The 24476-nt window shown below is 45.0% G+C and overlaps 1 protein-coding gene and 1 pseudogene across 1 annotated transcript in view; one reads left to right on the top strand and one right to left on the bottom strand.

Moving 5' to 3' along the window:
* Positions 1-20267, bottom strand: part of LOC120386948 — a 43822-nt pseudogene extending 23555 nt beyond the window's left edge.
* Positions 20268-20286: 19 nt separating this feature from the next.
* Positions 20287-24476, top strand: part of PSMB7 (proteasome 20S subunit beta 7) — a 37334-nt gene continuing 33144 nt past the window's right edge. The window contains exons 1-4 of the mRNA XM_039506276.1: positions 20287-20448; positions 20808-20901; positions 22140-22237; positions 22893-23033. Of these exons, the coding sequence (XP_039362210.1) occupies positions 20387-20448; positions 20808-20901; positions 22140-22237; positions 22893-23033 (395 nt within the window). The 5' untranslated portion in view covers positions 20287-20386. The remainder of the gene's footprint in view (positions 20449-20807; positions 20902-22139; positions 22238-22892; positions 23034-24476) is intronic.

Genomic DNA, 24476 nt, shown 5'->3' with positions numbered 1-24476 from the left:
TGCTTTAGAGACACCTACTTGGCTGAGAAAAGTCAGTTAAAAATTCTAATCAATAGCAGGATGCCAGGACTGGGGATTTTCAGATCAAGGAGAGACTAACATCAGCACTTTGCACTTCTACAGCACTTTTCAGACAAGAATTGGTTATCAGATAGGGACTCTGATAAGTAGAGGATCAAGGTCACACTTAATTGGCTTTCCTCTTGGAGACACAGAACCCAGATCTCCCAGTCCTAAGTCTAATGGTTCCTCCAAGGTCCCTACTACTCCCTCTCAGTTTCATAGACATCATGCCAACTCAGTGGAAGATTTTGCATTTGGATTTAGACAGTTTCCCCTCCTCTCCCACCCCACAGTAAGCAGCATCACCCAACCCGTGTTCTCAGCCCACTGGTTTGTGCCAGATTGCAGCGCTCACTTCCTGAGAGGTCCACCAAATTCACGTGGCTCACCACCATGTGGTCATGTGCTTCTCCCTCCAGGTGTTCTTTCCGCAAGGCCACACAAGAGATTAGATTTTGTTGCGTCTGAACACAGTGTATGAACATTCAGCATCTTCCCTGCCTCCAGCCTTCAAATCCCAGTGGACAGGGCTACGTCATCCCACGGCTAGGCCGCACAGTCTGCACACTGGTCCGGTCACTTTAATTGCTCCAAATCTTACCACACAGGCATGAAAGCCAAGCACAGGAAGACTCAAGAGGCAGTTTGAGAACAATCCCAGACCTATCCCGAGTCACCAGACTGGAGGGAATGGAGTCACTTGCCTTAGTCTGAGCCACCACCAGTTTGAACACAGAGTGAGAGCGGGAGCTTCTCTCATTCATGCTAGTGGCTGCTGCGGCTCGCTGCTTGTTTCCAAGTTCCAGCCAGGTCTAGAATAGAAGCAACAATTAGTTTCCACATTGATCCCGCTCACATTCCCTCCCTGGCTACTCTCCACCATGCTCAATGGCCTGGACCCCTGTCTGAGGATTGCTGTTGACACTTTGCTCCACAGACACAGTGGAGCAGGAAAGGGTAAAGCTGGTCTGTGCAGGAAACAGCTTTTCCAGGAGCCAGTCCCATAGTGTCAAATGAACTCCCCCAGAAGCTAAGGGCCATTACTATCCTCCCCGACCCCCAGTCTGCTTTCAACAGAAGGGTGCACTTGTGTCCTGTCTCTCTCCAGACATTAAAACAAGTCACCACACTGCATACAGTCCTACCATTAGGGAGAAGACAAGAGAAAGAATGAGCCACGAGACAGATGTTAGTCACTTTGCACACGATGGGAAGGCACTCAGACACTGCAGCAAACAGGGAGACGCAAGCACCTGTACAGAACAGAACACCAGCTCCAAGGAATGAGACTGCATTCTGAGCTATTGCGTGATGCTTTGCTGTTTAAGACTTGCCTGGCCATAGCAGCTTACCAAGAGACTGCAGGTGTTGCTGATACAGGCTCGTGCCAGGACATATGAACTGTTAGTTCTGAAGTGCCCCTCCAGGATAGTGGGCTTGCTGCCCCTTTTAGTCTAGGAAGCAGTTCAAGATAACACTCAATTGCTCTGGTGGGTATGGGACAAGGGGAGCCACTTATTTCTCTGCCTTATCAAATACCCATTACAAACTCCAGGCTACCACATGTTAACAGCAAATCTGGAGAGCAGCTGCAGCAGATAAGGACAGTCAGTCCCTAAGCTGTGGTCTGTCTCTGCTCACCTGGGATTTTCCCCTCCTCCCCTTCCCCCACCCCACCCGAATTCTGGATTCGGCCAGCTCCTAATGTGCCCTGCAAATCTGAGCTGTTTTGCATGGCAGTGCCATACGCAGTTTTGAAGAGAAGGGCTCAGACTTTAAAAAAAATTCTGCTTTCTGTTGATTTTGATCAGCTTGACTATTCCTATAGAAGCAGTATTCTCTCCCCCCCGACCCTCCCAACATTCTCAGCCTGACTGGAAAAAGGAGCAATTTTGTTCCATTTAGCAGAGGATGTCATTCTCAGCATGGAGCAGGTTAATTGATTTCCATGGTCAGTTAAGAGAATTAATCAGATGAACTGTGGAAACAACCAAGGAGGAGGGAAACAATAGATGCATGGCTTAGACATTTTTTTCCTTAAAGGCTTTGAAGATAGTTGACCTGGAAACACAACTCATTAGTGAATCTTGTTCTTCCGAAAAGAAGTCTCAGAGCTTATTTGCAAGCACCGTTGATGGGATAAATGGACAGTGAATCTATGGCATTGCTTACACTGATGTTGCCTTGACAGAACATTTATAGGTATAGCCAGCAGCTGAGCTGGTAGGGCTCGCTTTCTCTTGGATGTTAGATAGGAACAACTGGAGGACCTCAGCTCTTTGGGCCAACATAACAAATGCCCATCTCCAGCACACAAGAGATAACTTGGTGGACATTAGAACATAAGCACTGGGATTGGAAGGAGAGACAAGTGTAGACCAGACAACTCAAAAATCAAGAGCAGAAGTAGAGACAGATGAGATCAAGCGTGCCCATTTCATTAGGCCTTGAGTATACCATAAAAATTCAGATTATGAGACATAATATCTTTTACTGGACCAACTTGGTCCACCCTTGTGTGTCTAATATCCTGGGCCCAACATAGCTACAACACTGCATACAGATTAGGAGAATGAGCTAGAGAGACAGGAACCCTCTACATTTGCAGAGGAGAATGTTATGTGCATTGCTATACAATTTAATGGGGAAGGTTCATCCAATCAAACAACTGCACTGAAGTTGCTGAAAGAGGGCACAAGTTACTGTTATGGAATGAAAGAGCCAGAAAGGCATGCCACATGAAATGTTCCAGAAGCCCGGAAAGAGAGGCCAGACAAAGCTGCAAGACATGGACGGCTAATGGTATCATCCATAGGAGAGCCAGGAGAAGAGGTTCACTCTTTAGGGATTGTAGAGAAAAAACAGAAGCGGAAAAAGTATGCATCAGACCACAGGAGATGAACAAGAACATTAAATGGGAACATTTATACTTGCCCACAGGGAAAGGACATTTGCTGAAATGTCAGGAGCCAAAATTATCCAGCAAGTTAGATCCATCAGCAGGCGTTTGGCAGATTCTCTAGGAGAGAGCAAGTGCCAAGATTTGCATTTTCAATTCCCTGTTTGATAACTACGAGCAGGGCCTGGAATGCTTTCAGCACCCAGAGTACCTCACCATGCGAGAAGGGACTGCAGGAGTGAGTGGACACTGACAACGGTGTCACCACACATCTTGTAGGATACTATGCAGTGCCATGCTTCCTGTGCAAATCTGTCAGCAGGAAGAACCACCAAGCCCCGAGAGCACAAACACAGCCAGGCTAGATTACAGCAGCAATGCTGCAGCTACTTCCTAATTTAATCGTTTCTTGTTCCCCTAAGAGCTGCCACAGTTGTTACTGAAAGATAAGCAACAACTAAAAGATTAAATATTGATGCTACCCAAGATTCAGGTACAGTAGAATCTTCAGTAAGTTAATGCCACTGACATGCTCCACAGCTTTTCAAACTGATAGGTAGGCAGACAGGTTTGGCCATAGTTTCAGTTTTACTGAAATCCCCTTTTGCATACAGATCTTTTCCCTTGGGAAAGGGCTTGTGCAGGTGAACTGAATGACTGAGCAATAGAACATCAGAGCATTTTTACATTTAGTAGCCCGGTACCTTAAACCTTCATTTTACTTGGCACTCTTTTCCCAGAGGCAGCTATGGGAGTTGGCAGCTTCACCAGGTTACCAGAGAAAACCCAGCAGTACAATAGATGAACAGATGGCCTAGATTGTGTTTAAACACACACACACACACACACAAGCCAGTCACTGGCAGGAGATCTGACTTGAGACAGAGCCACCCGGGGTACCCAGTGCTTCAGACCCGGGAGCTGTCCCTCTTTACCTAGTTCATCCTCATTGCAAAGCAGAGAGCATTGTGGGAAAGCAGTTGAGTTTTGTTGTACATGGATGTCTGTTCACACTGTACTGAAGGACCAAGCTCAGTCTCACATCCCAAGTCAATATTTGTATAGCATTTGGCAGTATAAAGTAAGATTTCTAGCCATTCCAGTCTGATTAGATTTATTCAGTGGCCTTAGGAAGTACTGCATGACCACAACCTCCTTTTTAGAGGTGCAACCCCAAAGTTTTGCCTACATATGCTGATCTGCCCCTCTCCTCCCTGCCCCAAGGAAAACGGTTCCCATACCAATCAAAGGTAGCCTGGTCCAGTGGACAGGACACTAGACAGTCTGGAGATGTAGGTTCTATTCACAAGTCTGCCACACAGCCTTGAGCCAATCAGTTCACTTGGTGCTCGGTTGTCTCTCTTCACACACACCCTCTCCCAAAAAATAATAGTAATCACTGAGCTGCTTTGTAGTAGTTCAGTTGTAAGCTCTCCAAGGCAGGCACTGTTTTATGTCTGTACAGCACCTATTATAACGGGGACTTGATCTTGGGTATTGCCATTATGCAAATAATGCCCATCCCCCATGTATTTCCCCAACCTGAAATATAACTAAGCTCTTAGTATTTTGCGTTTCCGTACAGCCTTCCTTCCATACAAGGTGCTGTACAGCACGGTGGGATCTCCAGTAGGACACAGCCCCTTACAAGTAAAAGGCAGCTGGCACCGAGTCCACTGCACAATAATGGGAGGAGGAAAAGGTGTCTGGCTAAGGACAGCAGGCAAACTCCTGGCATATTTGATGTCCATACACAACAGGATGGACACTTATTTCCAGCCATAAAGGTGATTGGAGAGAAGCAGAAATAGCTAGTTTAGATGCCAATGAGCCACTATCAGGAATAAAGATGCAGGGAAGAAGACAGCAGTAGATGGAGCTAGTGATGCATTAACAGAGCTTTGAGCTAAGGCAGACTTACCTGCACATCTGCAAAAGAGCCAACCACATACCTGGGAGGATAGGGAAGAGGCACTATATTACTAGAAGGTAAAATAATAATTGTAGGACATCTGCTTCGTTGTCGAGGACCATGAGGGAAATAAAGCTGTTGTCCCCTCTAGCTAGAGCCTGCTGTTTCTTTTTCCCCAGACTCCCAACCACCAACTGCTCCACGATTTGGATGCCAATCCAATTTTGACACATCTAATTCACCCCAGAGACTGTTTATTTTAACTTTATCAAGAGAAGAGAAAAACAACTGTGTTAGACTAAAAAGAGAGCATCTGGCAGCATGATGTTCTCCTTTCACTACCAGGTACCAGTATGGGCCGGGGAATTAGCTGAATGAGTTGAGAGAGCAATACACACCACGTGTTGAAGTGCAGGCTCATGGAGCCCCACAACATGGTCACCCTGATCTGGAAACACGGAGGCATAGCCTGCAGAGAGAACAGCTCCCAGTAGGCAGCCCTCCCTCTTGAGCCAGACAGCTGGGACACATGAGGGACCTGCAATATTTTCTGTATTAGAGATTTTAAGAAGCCAGTTCTAGGCTGTCTGGATACAGTCAGTCTGAACACTGCACAATTTGTGTGCCATGAGGTTGCATTCTCTGTTTTGTGCGAGTCATATACTCCTGCAATAGCAGGATCCGCAATAGTTCTGAAGAGACTTCTTGCAGTATGAGAAACAATTGTTTACTGATTAAATCAGAGAACGTGGGTCCAGACCTCGAGTTCTAGTCTCAAGGGTACCACCAATTTGTTGCAGGGTTTTGGTCAAATCACACCACCCATATGCCTCAGTTTTGCTATCTGTAATGAAAGAATTTTTTCTTGTAGGGCTAATTCTTAACTATAATCACACAGTGCTTTGAAAGCATGAAGCACAATGCAAGTGCTACATATTTATCTGTTTTACTTGGAAAGAAACTTTCCAGTTAATTCTAAGAGGAGATCCATAGCAGCAGAATCAATAAGATGCTTCATGTTGATCGGAGCGCAATGCAGCTACATGGCACGCACAGCACTGAGCTGAGCGAACCCCGTTTTTCATGTGGGGCTGGAGAGATTACAATAGTTTATACTAGTCCCTTGATATTAATGCAGCCTCCGCTTAAACCTTGGGGAGTTGTCAAGTGCGATCCTTCCCGTTTGAATACGTCAGTATCAAGGAGTTTGGTCTCATGTGCAGATACTTGTCTGGAGTCCCTATAATTAGGCCCATCTTTGTGTCCAGAAGCTCTAAGCCTTTGGGCTAAGAGCTATAATTTAGTGGACAGTCTGCTGTTAATACCAAGTGTCAGTTTTCCAGGATGGCTTAGCTGAAAGGCACTTGTTAAGCCATTACATACATTGCTTTTCGCTTGGAACAATGAAGGTTCTCTCCACCAGGACACTCCGCTAGTGGTAACACTATGCAGGATACCTGGTGCCCTGAAGGCTTTATAAGCTTGAGCCTACTACCTAAGAAGCTCTTTGGAGAGGCTTCTCTGCTGTGCACCCCAGAGTTATCCCAGGTTATGGGAACATCTACTCATGCACCCCATCTCTATCGATTCCCCAGTGGGAGAGCAAAGCATCCTTCTATATCCTACAGGACACAACTGAACTGCTCACTGGTCCAACCACGAAGGGGAAGAGTTTTGGAGGTCGTTTAGAGCTGGAGTAGATAGAGGCTACCGCACAAATAAGGCCTCATCAGGATAAGGGGTCATCTGCACTTCTGCTCAGACTTCAGCTCTGAGTAGCAGCAGTCACAGAAGCTCAGATCCAACACCAGTTCCAGGCTGGAAACAAGCCTGTGGGGGCAGGTCTGCATCCAAGTTTCCAGACGCCTTCCCATCACCAAGAGGAAAGCCTGAATGAGTTTAGATTCAGGAAGATTCTCATTTTAGACAGTTTAGAGGAAAGTTAAACAGTAAGGGACAAACTGTTGTTATACCTGTGAGCCACTCATTGACTTCAGTGCAGAAGTTTCTAGGTATGCCTATACTGGAAAAACCCCCACATCCAATGACGGAGCCAGTCGTCAGTCTGTTTGGAGCCGCGCTGGGCGCCGCCCGCGAGCTAACACATCTGTCTATTTATATTATTATATAAATTTTTATAAAATCATGCATATGCACATGCTAATACAACATCCAACTACCTCCCCCTGGATTGCCTGGTACATTATTTGTGTACTCCCAAATGCACCACCTGGGCGCTTTATTGTCTGTGTGTGTGTGGGGGGGTGGGGTGGTGGAATCACTTCTCTAGCTAAAACTGGGGCGGCATTCCAACCCCCTTAGTGCTTAGGAAGTGTAACATTCCTACAACCCCCAACCTCCGCCACACACACATGGCAACAAGTCTCACAGCCTTGGCTAACTGACTTAGGATAGTAGTGTAGACATTCCAGCTCTGGCCAGAGCCTGGGCTCAGAAACCAAGCAAGAGGGGCAGGTCTCAGAGCCTGGGCTCCAGTCCAAGCAGGAACGTTAACACGGATATTTTTAGCCCCATAGGGTGAGCTGAAGTCTTAACCCGGAGGCCAAGACTCGCTGCCATGGGGCTATTTTTGTAGTGTAGAAGTAGAGTCAGTCTTCATTTTTACAACTGAGCATGCAATAAACTTGGAGTTTGTTGCCTAAACAGAAGCACATCTTTAAAAGTAAGACAATCGTATCAGATACATTCTGGAGGCAGGAGGATGGTGACTACGTGCTGTTTCACTATCTAAAAAGAAAAAATTAACAGACCATACTTACGTAGAAAGGCCAGTTACATAAGGACTGGATGTTCTTGTACTTTCAGCTCTATTGGAGGGTAGAGGGGGGAGAGGAGAGAGAGATTGAGTATATTAAGGTTACTTCTTTAACACAAGCAATAGCAAGGCACGAAAGGTGGACACCTTGGGAATTTAGATGCATCATGCTAGAAAATGCCATGCAAAGATTGAAGGAGAGATCTTAATAGTCTTGCCTTCTCCCACACTGGATTCTCTCTCCAGCAATGAAGCCTGTAGTCTCTGCTCTGACTACAATGGACTCTTCCAGCTTCTCACCCCATCCCCAGGTGGGGCCTCTGCTTCAGCATGCAGTAGTAAGACCACCATCAGGATCCAGGGAGTGATTCTCCCATGCAGGTGCTTGAGTACCACCATTCACAACCCTTTGAACTCCCAAGCATGTTTCTCCACCCCCCACCCCCGATTAAGGGCCACACTGATAACTTCTGCTGCAATGAGAAGAATGCCAGGCATCTGGCAAGAAGTGACACTCATCCCAAGCTGAATTTTAGTGATTGCTCAGATAGGTGAGCCCCAGGAAGGTCTTCCTCCTGGACTCTCACTAGTCTAGGAAACGGGAACAACTGAGACAGATGGAACCAACAAGCTACAGGCATGGTCTCTGGCAGGGTCTTGCCAAGTGGCCCACAGTTACTATCAGCTCATCAAAACATGGATACACTTTGCTACTAAACCAGTCACCCTCAACTAGCAGGACAGGCTTGTTATTTGGGACCATTGCCGCTACCACCACCCTTGCCCAGAAGTTAACGGTGGTACTCTGGGACACCTCCAGGAGGCACGGGGCAGGTGGAAGAGGATAAACGTTTAAGCCACCTTGTGCCTTCAGGATTCTCGAAGATTGGTGGCTGAAATAGCCCCTAGTATAACTTAGGGAGCACAGAATGTTGTTGTATGTCATGGCAGCTCTACCTCATGCTGGGCCTGCCCCAACCTGGTCCTGCCCCAGATTCTCCATAGCCCAGAGAACTATGGCCCCACCTCACACTGTCAATGCTGAGCTTTGAGGGAACCTGTGTAGGACAGCCTATGGCTGCCTGATGCAGTGCTCACACCAGGGGGCTTCTCCCTTGGCTGGCTAAGGGAGAATTCCTCCCTAGAGCTCTAGGGCAAAGCTTGCCCAATATGGCCCAGGCCACATACAATCAATGAAGTTACATCAGGGAAGAATCAAGCCCCCAGTTTTGTAGCAAGGAGGGGCATACAGCTGGGGTTCAGTACTGCAAGTAAAGATGTAACATTTTCCAAACTCACAGCTTTCTTCTTGGTGTTAGCATCTTTGGATGATGTTAAGAGATCATGTATACCTCAGAGTAACTCAGCTCAATGTGATGTTTCACCTGTTGGAATAAAGGAGAAGAATGCACTTGCAAGCACTGGGGTGGGCAATGGGAAGGATTAAAAAATCCTTTTTAGCCTTCAGACACAGGGCATTCTGAATGGAGCAGCTCGTTTTATGTAGTTGGACATCTCAAAGTTACATTATGTGGGTTGCCAGGCCCCAATACCATATATCCCAGTGCACAGTTACAGTGTTAACTAAGCTTAAAGCTTACCATTGTCACTAGTGCAGATGCAAACGCGATCTTCAATTCAGCTAATAGGAAGAACTATTACAGATAAGATAAACCTTCACAACAGTAATAGTATAGACCTACCTACAATATACCTGAAACATGGCCTATTAGAAACAGTCTTTTTTTATGGAAGGATTAAAACTGGCATAAGGCACAAAACTCTGTTTTTGGATGAAGACAAAATACATCAAAGCCTCAGCAGGGAGAAGCTGATATTAAAAACAGAACAGTTTTATAGGAGTGATAGCATTTCATCCAGATTAATGGAGAGAGGTGCAATCCCATAAGGTGCCCTGGCCAATTTTTGGACAGCTCTAATGGAGAGACTGGGGAATTTACTACTACAAAATATTAAGCAAAAATGTTACCTCCTCTTGTTGAGTCAGATTTACTTTCCAGAATATTTCCTTGCAAAATCGTGGAATTATGCCCACTTCATCAGCATAGCCTGTCATTCTGTTGAAGAGGAGACCCATGTTTAGTTGTGCTGAAAACCCTAGTTAGAAGAGGACACTCAATTTTGCTCTAGTCCGGGGTAGGAAACCTATGGCACGCGTGCCGAAGGCAGCGCGTGAGCTGATTTTCAGTGGCAACTGATTTTCAGTGGTCCTGGCAACTGGTCCGGGGGGCTCTGCATTTTAATTGAATTTTAAATGAAGCTTCTTAAACATTTTAAAAACCTTATTTACTTTACATACAACAATAGTTTAGTTATATATTATAGACTTATAGAAAGAGACCTTCTAAAAACATTAAAATGTATTACTGGCACGCAAAACCTTAAATTAGAGTGAATAAATGATGATTCGGCACACCACTTCTGAAACGTTGCCAACTCCTGCTCTAGTCCTTAATATGACAAAATGATTTCATCTGGCCAAGTCACAGATGAGAAAAAGCCATCGTGTTTCACTTTGAGACAGGAAACAGATGCAATATACTTATTAAATTCCATTCTGACTGTCCTCACTATTCTATAGGCTAAAGAGTTGTTAGACAATCTAGTTTAGAAATATTATTTATGACAGTTACTATCTTTTGTTTTTGAAGTGAAATCATAAATTAATCTCTTGTATTCTAAAACAGTTTTTGACTCTTTGGTTGAGTTATAGGAGTTTCACCACTTGAGGTTTTGAAAATTAAACTTTTCTAGAGAAGGATTACTTAGTGGCAGTTTCTGATCAAGTCGCTGGATTTAGTCTGTTGCCTCAAATAAGCCTCAGATGGCTGGAGATAGCAGTTACAACATTTATAGTAGAGTTCTTATGTGTAAGATTTCCCAGATCCAGTTTGTCCATTGAGCATTGGCCTGCTAAACCCAGGGTTGTAAGTTCAGTCCTTGAGGGGGCCACTTAGGGATCTGGGGCAAAAATTGGTCCTGCTAGTGAAGGCAGGGAGCTGGACTCGATGACCTTTCAAGGTCCCTTCCAGTTCTAGGAGATTGGTATATCTCCAATTATTAAAAAAAAAAAAAAAAAAAAGCAAGTATTGTAACCTTCAAAGACTTTGTCTAGGAGTGGCTGGGCCAACAGACAGTACACTACTTCTTGACTGGCATATTCCTTATCCTCTGGATTCTGAGACCCAAAACAATAGTCATACGAGAAAGTCAGCTGCCTGTTTGTGTGAGGATGATGTATCAGTATTTCCTTTCCAGAAAGGGACACAACACATTTTGTTCCAACTTGCTGTTCTCTGTGAAGTCAGAAAAAGAAAAAAATTATTTTAGAGACAATTAGTTTGAGTGGCCACAGTTGGAACCCAACTGCTTGTTTGAGTCTGCTGTATTTTAAATGCAATGATCAATGCTAAACTCTGCATCTCTTAACAGTGCAACAAATTGCGTTTGGTCAGGTGACGTGCCCACCCTGCTCCTAGCACAGCATGCCTACACTGGCTATGGTTCCAGTGTACCACCTTCTCAGGCTTTGCCTTTACTGACATGTGAGAATTAATATTCTGAACCCAAACTTTATCTTGGGCTTGGCTGTACCTGGGCTATGACACTGCTCCTGCCTCCAGCTCTCTCTCTCTGCCTCAGTAGAATACTCAAACAGTTTCATACTCTTGAGTTGGAGCTAGTAGGACCCACCTAGTTTGGTATCAAGTTGAGTCAGAAAGCTGTAGGCAGGATCCTATAACTTCTATGTGCCTTTACTCAGTACACACAGACAGCACACCAACTGGTCTAGTTCAAGTATACAGCACAAGGAATAGAATCCAGGCTGCACCTCTTGTTGCTGGCCTCCAGAGAGGTCATCAGAAAAAGTGTTAAGTCTGATTCAAAACAGAGGACCACTACTACCCAGGCTTGCCTATCAGGTGATGGATACACATTTTAAATATTCAACTGCCTCCTCAAAATTTAGAGGCATTTGAAATCTAAGACAGATTCTGAAATTGTAAAAAAATAAGTGACTCTGTGCCAATGGGCTGAACCAAAATCCCAGGCATTCAAAATTCAGATCTGGAATATGCTACTTGAGCCCACTGGCATTTAAAGAATACGGTAAGACTGAGTTTAATGTTTATGACTCAGTAGTTGTAGATTAAAACAAAATAAACTGAGAGATGGAAATTGTAAAGATACCAAGAGAAGCTGATGGAAGGAGGAAGAGGATTAGCACATCTGTAGTCCGATCATACTGGCTTCTATAGGAGCTGCTGTTGAGCACAGCCGAGCCAATAACTAGGCCCTTGTTTATTGAGAGTCTGAGGTGGTTTCAAGTTTACTGCTCAGTTTTTATCTGGGGAGCTGAACCAATAGCAGGACACTGGATGTTCATACTAGAGGCAGGCTGGGGAAGGAGATGGGGCAAGGGCAAAGGAAAGGGCAATTCTAGCTGTATGCTGGAACTCAGTATATGACTCTTTGCTCTCATGACTTAGATCATTGCACTGTTAGAAAGTTACCTTTGGGTCAGTGGCCTGACCCTGACTGCCACACTGATGGCACTGTTCTCTCCAGAAGAGCCTCCTTTGGAAGAGGTCCTCCACTGTTCTTTCACATGGCCACGGCTCCCCCTGTTTTCACAGCAGAGATCCATGGTTGAAGAACCATCAGACATTGGCCTCACATTGCGAGAAGGTTGAATCACTTGGCTTTCACTGAATGTCTCTGACAACTCTTTCAGGTTCTCATCATGGCCATCCATAGATGAGTAGCTGGTATCCCTAACAGGAGTTCCATAAGGGTGTACAGGGCTTTGTACATTTGCAGTATTCTTAATAGCTTCCTTTCTAGGGACATCAGATCCTTTTGAAGACTTTGCAGTTTTGCTGCCTAATGTTTCGGTTATCTGGTCACTGTTGAGAGGAGAGGGACCAAAGTATTTGACAGAGAGGGGTAACCTGCTCTTTGCCACCTCGGGCCTATTTTCCAAAATAGGCATCTGGCCAGGAGAGCGCCTGAGATGTTTGCTGGTCTCTGGTTTTGTCATCAGAGGAGGATTATCAGACATACTAGTTTGGAAGCTGCACCTCTTTGAAACAGGCACTTTAATAGAAACAGTTTTCTCCTGTTCACTTTGTTCTGTCCCATCTACAAGTACTTTCCTTTTCAGCAGCGGAAACAGAGACTGTGTGACAGCTTTGCTCATCCATTCCATTCTTGGTTGCACATTTTCATCTAAAAAACGTGTTGATGCTCCATCATTCTTTTCAAGAGAAATAGGAGAGAGATTAGAGACATGCAAGCTTCGCTCAGACAACTGAGATATTGCATTCATTCTTGGGCTGTCTGAGATTTGAGTACTGTTCAGCAGGAGTCTGCAAGATGTTTGGCAAGCTTCTGGTGTAAAAGGCATTGTATCTTCAGGATTCAAACCAAAGCTGCTCATTTCAGCATTTGTAATTACTCAGATACTGTTGTGTCCTGGAGATTGAGCAGCTAGGGTAGAATGAAGTTTCACTGGGGAAAGAACCTGGGGTAGGCTTCCTTTAGACTTCAGTTGAGAAGAAGCTGCTGCACTGCTCATTTTTCCAATTCTGTTCTGCAAGAGGAAGAGAGTCATAGCATATCAGAAAGCCATCGGTAACCCTGGCAACTCCGTATGATACCCAGACACTTTTTTTTTTTAAAGTTACTTGTAGGTTTGACAAAGACTACTGAGTAGGGGCAAAAGAGCAGTTTTTGCTTTACAGTTCAGAACCTGAGATGGCAGCTATATGCTGGCAAACAAGGCATCTTCTATTAATCACACACACAAAATACTGTTTCAGGAGGTGCAGAATTTTAAAAAAGTTCTCCTTCCCCACCACTAACAGACGTGTGTTGGCAAGCCCTAGAGCGCCAAGTATTAACAAGCACTTCAGTGAGTTTTGAAGTCTCAAATTCTTATTGGTGTCAATGACAGTTAGGTGCCTAGGCAGTTCTGAAAATCTCTACAGGCCCATTCTCCACACAGTTCTTTCTTGAAGCCTACGGAGTTTCATTCCTTTTATCAATCAGTGGGCTGGAAGAGTAGATAGACCGGAGGATTCATTATAGTTCATATGGACCAGCCTTCACTACCTTATGTCATGCAGACGCCATTTGTACCTGCATCTTTGCTCACCCAAGAATGTGGCCTGCAGACCGTTGTCCAGATAACACACTCATCTCCTAGGGCAATATTTATAATAAGGGTCTCTCTTGTAATACACTCCACAAAATGCAGTGAATGAGCCTTTCAGCTAACTAATCTTTCAAAAACTCACAAGAGGCATTACTGAATCCAGGCTCTTTTCCTCAAAGAAAGAAAGAAAGAAGAGTATGGTAGTGCCAGAACAAAGCTTCTAAAAGCAGCATTCTGACTCATATCTGTGTAAGATTTTAGAAGCACAGACAGGCTGAAATACTGAAGTCTGTTGGTCTTCTGGCCATTCTGCTAAGATGCTTTCTTAATTCCAGGCTTTTGAGGCATGAAAAGATGAACTAAGAGGTGAGATTTGTGCATTGAGGGATAAGATCTATGGCTGAAATGGATTTCCCCTTCCTCTTTCCTGGTTTGGGGGGGGGGGGGGGGGGGAAGTTGATTTAGTTTTGTTTGTACTAGTAGGGTTGCATTTTCAATATGTCAAAAGCCATACTGAGCCACTATAGGAACTTTTTTTGTACTGATCTAACTCAAGTATGATTTTTAGTAGTATCAGTCACCCAAAGCCCTCAAGGTGTTTTACAAGGGCCGTTAGTTGTGTCCCATAACCCTAAAGTGAGACAAAATTGCATGACTCATTTAAAATATGGGGGAACCAAGGCAGAGAAAGGTAACAAGACACTCTAAGGGAACACACAGACACTAGCAAAATCTTGACTATAATCTAGATTCTATATTTCCTGATCTAGCAGAAGAGGCAAACTAAGTTTTTTCACAAGTTTCTTCCCACCCCCCCACTAGTTTAGGTCATGCCGATATTTCCTATAGTTTCAGATTAGAACAATGCCAGCATTTGTATCCCCTAGGGTTCAAGTGTGCCTCTAGCTTCATAACATGGACTAATGCATTCCTCTTTGCTTCCTCTCTCTGGTCCCTCTGTCACCTTTAATAGATTTCTTGGGGAACCAATGATTTGTTCTTAACTCCAGCTTCACATTAGAAGTTCAATTCCTATAGGACTAGGTGGTCAGTCAGTAGGTGCTCAAAGCCCATCGCTGGAGGAAATACTTGGGTTATTCAGACCCACTCAGTAAAAGTCTGTTCATCCAATTATAGGCTGTACTCTGCATGCCGCAGTCAAGCCCAGGGCCATTTGTTTGAAGACCTTCCTCTGGACACACTCTAAGTAAGCAAACTTCAGCAATGGCCTGGACTGACATACAAGATTTATACTTCATTTCCTGCCAAAAGGAGGAACTGTCACTCACATCTTTAGGTTTGTAAATAAACTCATTTCATGTAACGATTCTAGTAACTCATTCTTGATTGTGACATTTCGCTAGGCATGAGTGATGTAGAGGGTGCTCGTTACAGGCCTCATTTTGTCAGTTCACATACCCAACAAGCATTCCCCCTCAACAACAGGGGGGAATGGTTTTCTTTTAAGCATGTCTATCACAGATCCAGACCTTGTGGAATGGATTTAGTTTTCTAGGAGTCAGATCAAGGTTATATTTCTTATGTCCCACGCCCGCTCTCATCTGTTTGGAAGGGATGTGTGGGTCTCAAACCACCTTCGCACCCCAAACTCCAGGAAAGTACAGGACAGTCAGTCCTAAATACTAGAAAGTGGCAAGTCTCTCCTATGTCAAGAAGGCTACCACCACATTTGGACATACTATTCTCTTTTCACTGCTCTGCAGAAGGTAGGCTGCTGCTACTTTGAACAGGTAGAGACAACGTAAAGTGCCTCATCAAATGTTAATAGCCTCACATGCACAGCTGCATTTAGATGAAGATTAATATTTAAACATTCAGCACAGCACAGAGAGCTCTAAACACTTCCTAGCTTAAAGGCCATCTCAGGCAAGTACTGTTGAAAGAAGAACAATAGTTTTAAAAGCTAAACAATACGTTCTTCACTCACACTGATTGAGTAAGAAATAGACATTAGAGGGAGGGAGAGGGAAAAAAAAAGAAGCTGGCAACCATTGAAGCAAGAACTACAAGCCCTGGGCGGTATGAGAGGGCACTTGTTGCAGATGTAGAAATCAGAGACTTGATCCAGCATCACATTGGGAAACACACAACATATTGGCCTGTATAACTCATACTCGTCAATACAAGATAGTTTAATTTTTATTTTTAGTAGAATAGAAAATTCAAAGGGTTTAGAGTAACACTTGAGGTTTACAGCACATTCTGAGTGTTACATACAAGTACAGCTACCAATGCCAAGCCCATCCAGTTACTTTCCTGACTGAATGCCGTTCAACATATAGCAGTTGCAGACTAGCAAAAGCAGCTCTATTAAGCAGCAGACCAATAGCCAGCTGGACAAACAAGCTTTGGAACATTATTGAAAAGAAATGCCTGCCGAAGTCACATTAATCTATTGCTAATGATACTGTCTTCTGTCCAGAGAAAGACATTCCTTTGAGGGAGTTTTGACCAACTGGAATATTTTGTTTCACACAGAACTAAAATGAGCTCAATAGGGCAGAAATATCTAGTCACAAACACCAATGCATATCTCACATAGGATAGGAATATCATGTACATTTTCTCTAGTCAGTTCTCATTGCCAGGAAGCATTTCTCCCAAACACTTACACAGAAGTTAATCAAATTTAACAAATGACAACAGTCACTTATAGGACAACATGATAAAAATCATAACAGAGAAAAACAAGATCAAGCTCTATCCACCAAATAACAGCCTCAGCATTCCACAATTTCCTACCTCTTATTGCTAGCAAACACCTAGCAACTCCAGTAGAGACAACCATACAGGGACAGCAACTATGTAAATTAGACAGATGGGGATAGTATTTTATCCACCCCCCTATAGCCTCACAAACTGCTCTACCATCTCTCCTCTTCAAAAAGCCTCTGGAGGCTATTTTGCTTGATATATTCCAGCTGGATTAATAACCCCAGATGCTCTCTCCAAAACCAACAACAGTATCAGAAATTCAACAGCTGGTGATTGGTTAAAGCAGCATCAGACAAATAATCACTAGGATAGAGTTAATTTCCTGGAAGTCTTAAGCCTTGATTCGGCAAAGACTTTCTTAACTTTATGCACTGAGTTGTTACATTGACTTCAATTAGACGACTCACTGTGTATGCAAGTTTTTGCAGGATCAGGGTGTAACGCTGAGTCAAGTTTACTCTACTCAATGGTTTTCATGTGCCTATGCTGTATGCTCTCACTTTACAGTTTGGACTGACTGTCTCTAGAAGCAGCTCCAGAGCCCCCTTTGATCGCTTGTTTCCCTTTATAATTTCAAATGTCTCTCTTGGTTTTACCTGTGGCTTTTCCTGTATTTTGTTTTAATATGGGTGAGGATTTTTAGATGTATAGATCCCTTCTCCTTTTCTGTATAAATAGGAAGCTAGGACATAGGGCTGGAAGGGACCTCTTGGGTCATCCAGTCCAGTTCTCTGCTACTGCAGGCAACCCCCTCATATAATCCCACTCGTAAATTTATCAAATGTAACGATGCAGGCACAGTTGCTTTCCTCCCCACCTTGGGAGTGGCAACTGGTGGCTGCTGAGGCCAGAGCTCCAGTAGTTCAGTCTTTACCAAAGTGAGAGGCAGGTGAGAGTGGGTGAAAGACAGGATCAGATGATGGTGAGAAGCAGGGGATAGCAGGATGTGGCAAGAAATGGTGAACAAAATACTTTTTTTGGAGGTATATTCAAATAAACCAGACATAGGCGGTCGGTATAACAGGCCAGGGGAGGCTAAGCCTCCCCAAACAGCCGGCCCACCACCTTTGGAGTGAACTGCTGTCAAAAGGGTGGGTGCCCTGCCTGCGCTCCGCCCCAAGGCCCCACTCCCACTTGTCCTCTTCCCCCAAGGCTCCGCTTCTTCCCATCCCCGCTCCATCCGCATGGGAGGCGCACATGAGAGATGAGTAGCCAGCTGGCTGGCCAATGGGGGGCACGGGCTCAAGCAGGGGGCTAAGCAGGGCCAGGGTCAAGCATCGGCAGGGCTTCTGCGGGAGAAGGCTAAGTGTGGGCAGGCCTTGGGGGGAGGCCACAGTCCAGATGTGCGCAGCCTCCCCAAATGGAGTCACGTGCTATCCATGAAACCGGATTAATGATGCACACCCACAATTCGCGAACATTGTGCTGCCTTGTCTTTTAAAACAACTTTTATTTTGGTATATCTCCAGAATCACCCTTCTTTTGTCCCTTTACTTCGGTTCCCTCTCTGTGAAAGGCCTTACATGGTGGTGGCCAACCCTTTGCTACTGGATCTATCTTTCACTCTGAAACCTTCAGCTCTCCACCCATTTAGAGCAGAATGCACTGGGCACACAGAGCTCCAGATAGATAACCTCTGATGTTTCACACTTGATCCAACTCAATAGGCCAGGCTCCATGGTAAGCTTTACAACTTCAGCAAGTTAGGTCCCAATCCTGACAATGTTTATGCATGTACTTAATTTTCCTACCATAAACAATCCCATTGATTTTAAAGAGACTACTCATGGTAGTGAAGTTAAGCACATGCAGGAATCAGGATCTTAGCCTGTAGCATATGACACCTATAGTCAGGCATACACCTCAGCTGACAACATTTCTTCAGCACATGTCTTATCATCCATAGTTGTTGGTTTGTTTTTATTATGATGAATAATGTATTCAATAACTTTCACCTTTACAGTAACTCCTCGCTTAACGTTGTAGTTCTGTTCCTGAAAAATGCGACTTTAAGCGAAATGATGTTAAGCGAATCCAATTTCACCATAAGATTAATGTAAATGGGGGGGGGGTTGGGTTCCAGACAAAAACCTGTTTATTATATAGCTATACACACAGTATATGCTTTAAACAAACAATTTAATACTGTTCACAGCTATGATGATTGTGAAGCTTGGTTGAGGTGGTGAAGTTAGAGGGTGGAAGAGGCAGCATTTCCCAGGCAATGCCTTGCTGCTAAATGATGAACTAGCACTGGTCTGAGCCCTCAAGGGTTAACACATTGTTACTAATGTAGCCTCTCATCAAGGCAGCACGAACAGGAGGGAGGGGAGACAGCATAGCAGACAGAGACAGACACACACCTTGTGTGTGGGAGCGAGAGCAAGATGCACACTGCCCCTTTAAGTAAGCTGACCCATGCTTAAATGCACTGTCTTTTAAAGTGGATCAGGAAGTTGAGACAGCAGCTGCTGCCCCAAGCTCTCTCCATCCATGTCCGCTCCCTGCTCTATATGGAGAAGGGGAAAGCGGGGTACAGGAGCAGGGGGACATCCTGACATTAGCCCCCACCCTGCACAGCAAGCAGGAGGCTCCCGGGAGCAACTCCAAGGCAGAGGGCAGGAGCAGCACACAGTAGTGGGGGGAGGGACAGCTGAACTGCAGGCAATTGATAGCCTGCTGGGGGGCTGCCACAGGGAACTTAGGAGAGTGGGGAGCTGATAGGGGGGCTGCTTGTTCACCCTGGTTCCAAGCCCCCCCACCAGCTAGCTGCAACAGGCTGCTCTTCCTGCAAGCAATGGACAAAGCAGGTGGCTGCCAAACGACATTAGAAGGGAGCATTGCACAACTTTTAATGAGCACGTTCCCTAATTGATCAGCAATATAACAAGGAAACAACGTTAACCAGGACGACTTTAAGTGAGGAGTTACTGCACTCCCTTCTAGCTCCCTCCCGTCCATGAACAGACTATGATTGTCTCAAATGTACTTATTTGAAATTATTCATGGAATAATTTCTGTGCATCATTCTTGGGCTGCAGCTCATTTGAGAGTATTTCACTAAGACTATTTGAGATTCAAAACGTAAGCTGTTTTGGTTGGTTAATCAAGCCACATGACCGGTTTGTTTCCTTAGTCATCATGGTTATGTTCCCATTATACCTCTGGCATTTAGGGCAGAGAGGAAGCTCCTCCACCCCTGCCTGTTTCTGACAAGTCTTTCAGTGGTTCCCCAGCTGTGCCCCAGGTTTTTCAGCTCGGTTCCCTTGATGGATGAGCGTAATCCCTAGACTCCGGGAGCGTGTGCGCGGACAGGCAGGACTACAAAATAAACGTGGCTCCTCTCCCACTATGGCCTTAAATGGGCGGTTTCTGCGAACGCTCCTGTGCGCTGCCTCAGGAGGGTATTTGTAAAAACCGAGTATTGAAGAGGCGAAGACACCTGGGAAAACAGTTTACAAATCACAGGCCTGGCCGCGCGGGAACGTGGCCGCCGCCCCGCAGCCCGGCGCCGCTCAGCACAAGAGGCGCCGCAGCCCGGCGGTAACCGGCCCCGGGACCGAGCGGCCCGGTGCTCTCGGCCCTTCGGCCTCACAGAACGAAACAGGTTCTAGCCCTCGCGGCCAAGGAGAAAACGCCAGCGGGGCCCCGTGGAGCCCGGCTCGGGGGTGGGGGCGGGGACTGCCGGGGCACTTCCGGATCCGGGGGCGGGGCTCTCCAGGCGCGGGGCGAGGCGGTGACCCGGAAGCGGTTCCCCGTCCTGCGCTCGCTGAGTCACGCGGCGGCGGCGGCGCTCCGGCAGCGGCAGCACCCGGCGGGAAGATGGCGGCGGTGTCCGTGCTCCAGGCTCCGAGCAGCGGCTTCGGCTTCGAGAACTGCGCCCGGTGAGGGCAGGGCGGCGCGGCGCAGGCACCGTGACTCCGGGGAAGCCGCGCGGGGAGCCCGGCCTGGCACAGCCGAGGGGAGGGTATCGTCCCCCACAGCCGGGGGCTCCGCTGGGCCGGGGCTGGGGCCGGGGCCAGGCCTGCAGGGGAGTTGGGTTGGTGTTGGGGGGTGGCTGGGCGGGGCCAGGCTTGCGCGGGGGCGGGGCCAGGCGTGCAGGGGAGTTGGGTTGGTGTTGGGGGGAGGGGGGACATAGTCGGCGGGGGCGGGCTTGGTTTCACCTACTGGTGAGGGAGGTGAAAGCCTTTTGGTGAAGGTGCCGTATCGCCTTATGCTCCTGTTTGCTCCCCCCCTTGTTCAGGAACGCACTCCTAGAGGCAGAGTTGACTAAGAAGGGGCTGCGGCTCCCTGCAGCCCGGAAGACGGGCACCACCATTGCTGGAGTTGTGTTCAAGGTGAGGTTAGGTTGCTCATCTACCTCGTTCCCTACAGCACATGGGCCTAGGGCACCCACCCCTGTACCATCAGAGCGCAATGCAGAGCCCCTAAGAGGCACAGGAATGGACTCAGCTCTTCACCTCTTCCATGGTTACCAGCTGTTGCATAAGAGGTTTTTGCCCTCAGTGAATGTGGGGAGACTTCTGCTTTGTGTGTTTCTGCCAATTTTGTTTGTTGACCCACTTAAGTTCTTTGTTGGGCTGTGGAGTTAATACATCAGGAGAGAGTTGCATTCTATTTTCCCTTGCTGTTTATTAGGAGAACAGTGAGCTAAATCCCCTTTACAGAATCTTCAATTCTGATGATGAAGGAAAACAGAATTATGTCCTAGATGGCCTGTACAGCTCTCGCACTTAGGAATAATCATGCATTAAACTCTAAATAGAGCATATCTTATCTGGAAGTTAGAGATGAAATGTAATTTTTAGTCTCTTATGTCACTGCACTTTAAAACCCAAACTCCACACTCTTGCTGTGGGAACAGGTGGCCTGTAATCTGGGTTGGCTGTTCCTTCAGGTGGCAAGAGATACTGTGGTGATGTGCACAGTATGAAAACTAATTGGAGAAGAACATGAAATCTTACCTCTTCCATTAAGTCCAGTAACCAGTCACCTCACTGGAAAGTGCCAAAAGTGTCTTCCTCAGCTGAACATTGCTTTCTGAACACTGCATTCAGTCCACTGCTGACTTACTCTGTCAGCTCTCTTCACTCACAAGCTCTGTTTAGAATACTTTAATATTTAATAACTGGAGATATACCTATCTCCTAGAACTGGAAGGGACCTTGAAAGGTCATCGAGTCCAACCCCCTGCCTTCACTAGCAGGACCAAGTACTGATTTTTGCCCCCAGATCCCTAGGTGGCCCCCTCAAGGATTGAACTCACAACCCTGGGTTTAGTAGGCCAGTGCTCAAACCACTGAGCTATGCCTCCTTCCTCTCCCCCTTGCCCTTTCCTGTTGCATTGCTGTACCTCTGATGGTGGTAGCCTTTTTGGAGCTACAGGAACTTGTCAATTACAAATTCTTCTGCAGTCCAGTATTTACCATTTTTTCTCTCTCGGGGGGTACATTATTGTGAGAATTGCAGGCAGTGACAGTGGTCATTGTATGTTACAGACTATTGTAACATGAGCAGTAAAATAATGTTAAATCTTGTCAAAGTTTTGATTCTAAGCAATTCACCTTTTCTGTAGGATGGTATAGTCCTTGGAGCAGATACAAGAGCAACTGAGGGGATGGTTGTTGCTGACAAGAACTGTTCAAAAATACACTTCATTTCTCCTAATATCTAGTAAGTATTAACTGTCAGTTTTATAGTAAGTAAAGTTTAAGTGTAAGTTTAGTGTTGATTCTTGTAAACTGTACACCTCAGATTAAAAATGAGAATGTTAAAATGGTAGTTAATTTCACCAGTAATGCAGTTTGTTTCCTATTGGTAGGCATTCATGCCAGACAATGAAAATAGGTTAGCTAGTTTCATGGTTAGTATCTTGTCAATTTAATGTTTTCTCTGGCACCAGCATAAGCCTGTAATGCTTGGGTTGACAAAACCTGCAGGAGTCTATCTAAATAGGAAGTAGTGAAACATCCTACCTTACAGTTGCTATTGGAAAGACTTCTTTCTGTCAAAGAAAATGCCTATTAGCTCTGAATGCATGCGAGTTGTCTGTGTATACTAAAAAGGGACAGGAAACTATAATGGTTATGTGAATTTGATTAAATCAAAGCAAACTAGGGGAGGAGACAATGACAATCTAACACATTAAATAACGTAATCTTAATTTTATCTGTCTGAATAGCTGGTATTCACCTTGGTAGTAGCACTGCCTATTTTACACCTCATGGTAGGTTAGAGTCAGTTCCACTTCTAATGATTAAAAGAAGAGGGACATTAATTAAATACATTTAAGAGTTTAACTTGGTAACTTGCCAAAAATGTTTTCCAGTTGTTGTGGTGCTGGGACAGCTGCAGACACTGACATGACAACTCAACTGATCTCTTCTAATCTGGAGCTCCATTCCTTGTCTACTGGACGGCTTCCGAGAGTTGTCACAGCTAACCGAATGCTCAAACAGATGCTTTTCAGGTAACTCCATGAATTCACTCTTACATGTTTTAAATGCTGGCACTGGATAAAGCTTCAGTTTATGAGAAATGGATAACTGGAAGATACATTTTTAACTTATGGGAATGTGGTTAATGAACACAACCTCCTTCAGGGTAAACTACATAAATACGTTTTACAGCCTTTGTAGCCAAGGCAGAGTTGCCTAAGTGTATTTTCACTATATACTTTCAGATTTATAACCAGCTAAAAAGTGAAGCCAATGCTATCAGATTGTGAATTTTACTAAAGCTGCCAATTTTACTTTTAACCCTAGGGCAGCTGGGCAGCTTTCTATAGTTTCGATCTTTAAGTGAATACAGTATCAGTGTTCTCTTATTCTGTGGTTTTTTTTTTTACAGAGATATTAACAGTACTGCAAATTCCTTGCAGACACTGACTCGAAGTCAGAAAGTATATAAATATCATAAAACTGCCATGCACTTTTGTTCATTTTGCTTTGTCAGACAGAAGCAAAGAAACAATCTGAGTTGTCTTTCCATTTCATGCACTATATGTGGTGAATTTAAAAGCACAGTCTTCTATCAGAGGACTGAAACAAAGTGATTACAATTTAATACAACAATTTTATGCAGTCAGTAATACTACATGACACCTCAGAAGCACCCTTCACCCATGGGTCCTTTGACACAAGACTGTGCTTTCAGATTTTTACAAGCACTAATTAAACATCCTCCACCTCTGAGGTACAGTGTAGCTAAGTGTTCTGTTGTTTTACAGATGGGGAAAATAAGACAGAAGTTGAATAACTTGATCCAAGGTCAGAGGCAAAACTGGAAAAAGAGTCTTGAAATACTAGACCCTCCTTTACTGCTAGTCCAACATTCCCTTGATTTGTTGGGATCACTTATCCTAGCCAAACAGTGAAGGCAGAGGCAGGATGATGGAAAGGAAAATACAAAGTCCCTCAAAACCATTAGGATTTCCCATTTTCCCCCTACAACTTTGTCCTCTCAAATATAGCTTTGCAAAGAGATACAAAGGTAGATTAAGTATTTACACACACTCCATAGGATACAATTAGCTGCTGAATTACTTAAGGGTCTAATAGCTGAGGTTTGTATGTTTAGTAGCATTATCTATTGTTGAGAGAGTTTTTGAATGATCAGGTTTTGAAAGAGTACCACTAATAGAAACTTATTCTTGACTTATATAGTCCAGTCCCCATAACTGACACTTCAGACATTTGCTACAGTTCTCTAAACAAACTTACGAAGTACAGCTTTCCTGATCTTAATGTTTTCCCTCTTTGCTGTAACCTTCCTCACAGCTGTACAACAGCCCTAGTAAACTGGCTCTAAATTATGCAGCAAGGAGTCAGAGTATGAGGAACCATTTTGCCAATGACTGGGAATTCTGCAGCATCTTCATTTAAATTTAAAATGTATTTTTATTCCATTTAAA

Source organism: Mauremys reevesii, linkage group 19 (assembly GCF_016161935.1).
Source record: "Mauremys reevesii isolate NIE-2019 linkage group 19, ASM1616193v1, whole genome shotgun sequence".
Lineage (NCBI taxonomy): Eukaryota > Metazoa > Chordata > Testudines > Geoemydidae > Mauremys > Mauremys reevesii.
Note: the sequence above shows the minus strand (reverse complement) of the source record. Positions and strands in the feature narration are given on the sequence as shown.